General features: G+C 38.7%; 1 pseudogene and 1 gene segment (V, D, J or C); both read right to left on the reverse strand.

The window, feature by feature from the left end:
- Positions 1 to 1569, reverse strand: part of LOC101580860 — a 2588-nt pseudogene extending 1019 nt beyond the window's left edge.
- An 899-nt stretch (positions 1570 to 2468) lies between these two features.
- LOC101581260 lies at positions 2469 to 3060 on the reverse strand. The segment is given in 2 exon segments: positions 2469 to 2848; positions 2959 to 3060. Coding segments are annotated over 2 exon segments (426 nt in total).
- Between the last annotated feature and the right edge of the window lie 4796 nt (positions 3061 to 7856).

Consider the following 7856-nt stretch of genomic DNA (forward strand, 5'->3'; position numbering starts at 1 on the left):
CCTTTCTCTTTCTTTCTTTCTTTCTTTCTTTCTTTCTTTCTTTCTTTCTTTCTTTCTTTCTTTCTTTCTTTCTTTCTTTCTTTCTTTCTTTCTTTGTGGTACCCAGGATAGAACTCAAGAGCTTGTGCTTGGGAAGCAAGTGCCTATTCTACTGAGCTATCTCTATGGCCTCATTCACCTTGGTTTTTTATAGAGAACCTTCTTTGATGTCTCTAATATTTTCCTCTTCTGTAGAGAATTCTAAATCTCTGTTCTCTTTTGGAACTTCAGCAGCCTGTTTTTTAATATCTTTGTGAGCTGTTTTCTTAACTTTGACTTGTGAGCCAGGCTTTCAGCATATGTGGAGCTGCTTCTCTTTTTCTTACGAGTCTCTCATCAGATAACCTGGACACCTCAGTTCTGTGTCACTTTTCCTTCTCGTTAGTTACAGCCCTGTACCCATTCTTTAATATATCTGTACATACAAAACCTCTCTAATAGCACATTCTACAAAATAGAAATAAACAGAGCAATTTTTATTTTTTTTCAACACATAAAGTTTTTACTGAAAAACTGTGATGTAAAATGGACTCATCTCTAAAAAAGTCTTAATTAAAAGCTGAGGAGCTAAAGTATTTTCCTTTTGTTAAGTGTAGATCTTATAAAGCATTCTTTCTGGTGCTGCTGTAATCAGAGACCCCCTTCATGGGTCTCTCATCAGATACACCAGCACCTCGCTTCTGTGTCACTTTCTCCTTTTCTTGGTTTATTCTTGAGGTTGTGCATTTTCTGTTTCAGAGCATTAGGAGGTGGTCCCAGCTCTTTTCACTTTACAGATACTCTCACTTCTTGTGTCCATACTCACCTCCTTTCCCTGCACATTGTCTTCTGTCTTCATTTGTCTTCTTTCTTTTTTCTTTTTCTTTTCCCCTCTCAACTACTCTTAAGCCTGGGATTGGCTTGTTTTTCATGGTTTTAGGACATATGTCAGGTTTTCTTCATGCCTCTTCTGGTGCTTTGTTAAGAAATTCATTAGCTTTTGCAGCTTGATCTTTTGTTTCAAATTCCACACAGGCAAATCCCTTCAGGTCTCCCATAGACTTATAATGTGCTATACTTATATAAACAACATTGTCTCATTTCCCAAATACTCTTTCAATCCAGCTGTGATTATCATGTTTAGGAAGTAATTCAACATACTCAGTGCACTCATCCTCATCCTTTGGTGTTCCACTCAGAGGCTTTTTTTTTCTGACTTTGGTGCCTTCTAAGTCCACCTCAACATCAGCTAAGCTTTTCTGTGCTGTGGCTATTATCTTGCCATCAGTAGTCCACTTTTTAATTTTGTTAAAATAAACCAAAAGGGAGATATCAACATATCCATCTCTGGATTTTTCTATCTGCTCTTGAAGAAATCTGTCCTTGTGAAGATTTGCATCCTGAAGTCCACTGGCTTGGCGATGTCTACAAGAAGTCCACTGGCTTGGTGATGTCAACAAGAAGATGCCTAACTCTGGAACGTTTCTTCTTTTCTACTTCCTTCTTTCCAGGGCTCTCTTCCATGGTGTGATGTCCTCCTTCAGCTTCCATTCTCCCCTCACTTCCCAAAATGTGGTGTGAGAGGCTTGTGTCCTTCAGTCCTTTCCTGATCCTAGAATTATGGCTATTTCACATCATATGCTGAGTGACACCACTCACTTGTTTGCCTTCTGGAAGAGGCACTACAGCCAATTTTCATTTTCTAATTAATTAAATAATTAACTTGGTACAGTGGCTCATACAGGAGTTCAGATTCATAGTGCTCCTCCTGTCTTAGCTTCTTTAGCGCTGGAATTACAGGCATGTTTGACCATATCTGGTTTCCGTGGCCTGCATGTCAGGCCAAGGTTTCCCAGGCCAGCAAGGAATACGGTACCAAGGATAAAATCCGGGTCCTTACACTTGTCAAACAGGTGCTTAAACCTTCAAGCTATCTCCTCAGCTCAGGAAGCCAATTATTAAAGATCTTTGCAATATGAAATTTTATTCCACATGCTTCTCCGCTGAGGTGCTCTAACAGATTGCCTGTGTTACTTGGGTGAGAGAGACCTGCATAGTCTTAGAATGGAGAGGGATGTAAAAGACTTGATTTCCTAATCTGAAGCAGTCATTTATGCATGCGAGAATTCATTATCATTTGGATTCAATGTACATATTCAACGTTAGAGGATAATCCTGATTAGTCATGAAAAGGAAACTAACTTCACAAAATTTATGTTATTTTGAGATGAGTACAGGTCATGTTTACCCATTAAGTGAAATTCCTATAAAATTAAATGTGACAGATGATGTTTATTCGAATTTGGGTACTTCATGGCAGTTCATGCATTGCAGGTCCTGTGGTGATAATACAGAAGGGAAACCCCGGAGGCCAACAGGAAGCCGTCACTCCACTGCTTCCTGTTCTGCAGCTGCTCCCAGGGGCCACCCTGGTTCTCCCTGTATCACAGCTACCCCTGATGGGGATAAGTGCCCCAACAAATAGATTTTTGTCTGAGCTCACACTGCTGTTCCCTCACTGTGTAAGCTGCACAGTAATACACAGCCGTGTCCTCGGGTCTCAGGCTGCTCATTTGCAGATAGGACGTGCTCTTGGCGTTGTCTCTGGAGATGGTGAATCGGCCTCTCACTGAGTCTGCATAGTTCGTTTTACTACTATCGTAATAGATCATTGCAATCCACTCCAGCCCCTTTCCTGAAGCCTGGCGGATCCAGTGCATGCCAGCACTTCCAAAGTTGAATCCCGAGCCCACGCAGGAGAGTCTCAGGGAACCCCCAGGCTGCACCAAGCCTCCCCCAGACTCCACCAGCTGCGCCTCAGCCTGAACACCTGCGAACAGAGAGACATCCTGTTTAAGAAATCATCACAGAGGTCCACTGTTTATCCCTCTCATGTCCACTTACATGCATGTTCAGGATCTTTTGTACTGAATAATTTACCTTTCAAAATGGCAAACAGGAAAACTGAGCTCAGCAGAAGCTTCATGGTGAGCTGTCTGTATTCAGTCTGGTCAGAGTCTGGTGACTACTGAGCTCCAAGGCTGAGCTCTAAACCAGAGCTGCAGGGTCAGAGCTGGGCTGGTTTTCATCATTAGAGGGAGGCCTTATTTGCATGCCCTCCTGCTATGTATTCTGTTCTGCCGATGTAAATATTCTTGTCCCTTTCCTTCTTTTCTCCTTTGACCTGTCTGAGTTCTTTCCTTTTCATCAGCCTCTTCCCTTTGCACAACATCTATTGTAAATTTTGCACCTCATTTATTCTTTCGTGTTTTTTTATACTGGAGAGATAATTTAACATAAATAATTGTTAAATTTGTCAATCTGATTTATTTTTACTTTTGAATATACTCTCAAGTTGCATCCATCCACCCATAAATTTCTCCAGTTTATTATTTTTTATAGTGAGTAGTACTTCATTGTAGAAATATACCTCATCTTTTTTATGCATTCTTCAGTTGAAGGGCATTTGCATTGTTTCCAATATATAGCTATTAAAAATTGTGCTTCTATACCATGATGCACACACATTTTTATGATATGATATTTTTTATTCTTCTGGGAAAATATCCAGAAGGGGAATAAGTGGGCTCAGTAGGACCCACAATCCTAGTGTTTTGTGAAATCTCCACAATGATTCCCACAGTTATTGTACCAAACTCCATTCACACCAATAATGGAGAATGGTCCCTTTAATCACTCAGCTCCATGAGCAATTGATATTACTTGATTTGTTGATGTTAACCATCTTTTGTGGGGTGAGTGTTGCTTATTAGTGTTATTTTAATTTGCATTTCTTGAATGAACAATTATGTTGAATATTTTAAAATATATTTTGCATTTCTTCATCTGAGAAGTGTGTATTCATCTCTGATGTCCATTTTTGGACTGTCTTTTTCACTGAGATACTGAATTTTTTCAGTTCTTTGTACTTTAAAGATAGAATCATTTTGTCTGAAGAACAGTTGGCTGAAGTTTTTCCTACTCTATGCACTTCCCTTTCACTTTGTTAGTGGTTTCTTTTAATGTGAAAAGATTTTGTAATCAGAAGAGATCCCCGTTGCTCATTCTTCCAAGCACTTTTCATGCAGTTTGAGTCTTCCTCATGAACTTTGTGTGTACACCATTGTCTTTAATTTTTGTACCTACTTTTTCTTTCAGTAGACTTAGTGTTTGTGCTTTAATATTTCGATATTTGGTTCATTCTGACTTTAGTGTATGCTGATGCACCTGGATCTAGTTTTAGTCTTCCACATGTGAAAAGCCAGTTTTTCCAGCACCATTCATTGAAAAGGCTTTCTTCCACCACATGTGATTGGCTCCTTTGTAAAAGATAATTTGGCTGAGTGTGTTTTTTGTTGTGTCTGCATCTTCTAATGTGTTCCACTGACCCACAAGTCTGTTTTTTATGTCAGTACCATGTTGGTATATTGTGTTGGCTTAGTAGTTCAATTTCAAGGATTGTGATGCCTCCTGCTTTGCTTTTGTTAGCCATGATTGCCTTTGCTATTGTAGGTCTCTGCTGTTTCCAAGTGAATTTTAAGATTGCTTTCTACCTGTCTAAGTTACTCTTCTCTCATTACTGTGAAAAATATCTAACACCCAAAATGAAGGATGGAAAGGTTTATTCAGCTCAAAGTTACTGGAAATTTCAGTACATACTCAGCTGGCTCCAAGGCAGTGTGGCACAGGGCAGAGCACAAAAGTTCCTGCTGATGGCAAAGAGCAAGAGGAGTGAAGAGAGGACTAGCAGAAACAATGGCGGCAGGGAGGAAGACTATGTATCTGTCCTTCTTTTGTTACATTCAGGCTCTCTGCCCCAGGCTGGGGGAAGTATACTCACCCATAATTCCAGCACTACTAAGACCCATAATCCCAGCCTTGGATTACCCATAATCCTAGCCGATCCTGACTTAATCACAAATTCTAGAAGTCCCCACCCCATGACCTCATGAGGTTTTGGGGGGACAACTAGATGCCAACCATAAAATTCCTTCCTGGACCCGCAATGTCTTATGCATATCTTGTCATGCAAAAGATATTTTAGTCCATCTCTGAGAGTTGCCAAAGACCCAACACTTTCAGCATTGTTGAAAAGTCCTAGTCCCAAGTCTCCTCCAAGGTCCAAGGCAAACTCTTAGCTATGAGCCTGTGTACAAAAGTAAAGTTACCCCCTCCTGGGAATTTTCTCAGAGGAACTGAAAACATCATATCATAGTGATATATGTGCACCTATGTTTATAGCAGCATAATTTGTGATAAGCAAATCTTGGAAACAACCAAATGTCTGTTCCCTGAGGAATGGATCAAAAAGTTGTGGAATTTCTATACAGTGTGGGATAACTCAGCTATAAAGAGCAATAAACATAGTGTTTATATTTAAGTGGATGCCACCTGAGGATATACTCATAAGTGAAATAAACCAGACCCACATGTGTAAATATTCTATAGTCTACCTAGTGTAAGAACTCAAAAGAAGAAATAAAAGTAGAAAGGTCCAACACAATTAAAAGGAAAGCAACAAATTAAGGAGTAAACAATGAAGAGAGGGCAAGGAGAAAGCTAGGAAACCTGACAGGGGCAAAACCATACATTTACATGCACAAGATGGTTAAGGCAATGATCCTGAGATTCTTCAGCAGGTTTTTGAAATTGGCAGTTAATTTGATTAGCAGTTAATAGGATTCTCACCCTGACAGTCTATATATGCTGATACCTGTGAACTAAGCAACTGCACTGAAGGTAGCAATGGGTAATACTAGGGCCATACTTGGAATGCCTATCATTCTGGTCTTCTAAATACATTCTGCTTCTAATGTCATATCATGCACTATAGGCTATACTGTCTCTCAAATAATTTTTTTTTTGTGGAACTGGGGATTAAAGTTAGGCCCTTCAGCAAGCACTTGTTTTACTAAGCCATCTCCCCGGACCCATACTTTTTTTTTTTTTTTTTTTTTAAAGCGTAACAAATGAAAACAAGAGAAAAGAAAAAAATATCATAGGATTGTCCTGGTACAATGCTATGTATGGTTAGATTTCTAAATTTCTGTGTAAAAATATGTAAACTTTTTGTTTCTATTTTTAAGTTTTTAGTTTTTCTCTTTACATTTTTTAGGGATTTAAAGTTTAATATATCAATACTTGATGGAAAATACCTGTTCCATATTATGTCTAAGATATTTGATATTTAGACAGATAGTAAGGTTAAACTCAACTGCCTATATTATAGGGTAATAATATCATTAAGCTTCTCTTCTGGAGGGTTAACAACTTAAATTTGCAGACCAAAAATTATTGAAAGGAAGGGATGCAAGGATAGTTAATATTTTGGCCCTAGTGTTTCAAGGTCAGTGAGGACTCAGGACATAAGGGAATCTGTCCGTAACTCAGTGGTATCCCAAATTTTCTAATCAAGGAGATTATAGGACCACAGTGGAAAGTGATTGGCGATGTAGAGTGTGCCTAAGGAGAGTCACATGGAGAGAAAACATTCTCTCACTCTTTCTCAGAGAGCAAATTGGCCAAGCAATGGCTGTGACTCATCCACATGGCTGACACTGAAAAAGCATCTACAAGTGGCATTGCAGGATTTCAGGGTAAATCTGCAGGGAATTTGACTGACCTTGTCACCTACAGAAGTTACATTTTTTGCTATATAAGTCTTGCTTTACCTTGGTCTTAACCATCCAGTAGAAAATTATAAAAATGAAAAATAAAATGTAAAGCCATATTAATATGCTGAGCTATAAAAAGATCAAGTCAACAACTTCTTACATTACCAGTCCTACAGATAACCCACTACTATTTGGACTGCTGGACTATATTGGAATATTTTGCTGAATTCACACACCTGCAATATTTAATTGTCAATGGAATACCCACATCTTACAAAACTAAACAAAAAAGAGGATAGAAATGGAAGGTCATTTTGCATCTGTATATACAGAATAGTTAGGATAGATATACAGCTACTTTCTCTTCAATGAGAAGAAAGATTTGTACTAATGGTGTTTGGACAGGACATCATGTTTGCGTCTTCTACTATGAATAACTACTATGAAGACAACAATGTATAATGTATTAATTATTGTAACTGTCCTTTTAACCTCTTTTGAAACTGTCTCATTGCTATTTGTTTCTCAATAAAATTAATAAAAATGAAGAAAACTACCTACAATTCTGAATAATGTTAGGAGAATACATATGCATGCATAAGTATTTCTGAACATTTTCTTACACATATTTTTTAAATAAATATTTTACCGTATTGCATACACATTAAAACAAAACAAAACAAAAGTTAGTTAAATACTTCCAACACTGAGTGGCACAAAACAAATATTACCATTTGAAAAGTTATACACAGCAGGATATCAAGCATTGAGACCAAAGCAAGTTCAAAATCCAGAAGAGCAAACTTTAATTTCCATAGTTCCAACTGGAATGTCTGAAGTAGTCTGCACTGAGTTGTGAGCTCCAAAAGACTTACATAGCTCTGCCCCTATGGCAGTCTTCATAATAGCTCCCATGGATTCTCCCTTAACCTGGCTTGGTTCCCTCTTTGCAGTTTCCTTTAGATGATCCATGTTTCTGGCTTTTCCAAAATTCTTGGGTTTACTCTGAATAGGCTTTTCACTCTGTGCTTCACACACTACCCTCCCAGGGGCACACTGCCTGGCCTTCCAAGCCTCTTCTGAAATTGAGGTGGAAGCCTTCTCAACCTCAGAACTCTTGCATTTCGAATGCACCAAAAACAAGTGCCACATGGATGATGCCAAAGTATGCTGCCAGCTGGATCAGTAGCCAGTCTTTCTTCTCACTTAGCTGTAGTGTTTGAG

Source organism: Octodon degus, unplaced genomic scaffold (assembly GCF_000260255.1).
Source record: "Octodon degus isolate 3935 unplaced genomic scaffold, OctDeg1.0 scaffold00255, whole genome shotgun sequence".
In the NCBI taxonomy this organism is placed as follows: domain Eukaryota; kingdom Metazoa; phylum Chordata; class Mammalia; order Rodentia; family Octodontidae; genus Octodon; species Octodon degus.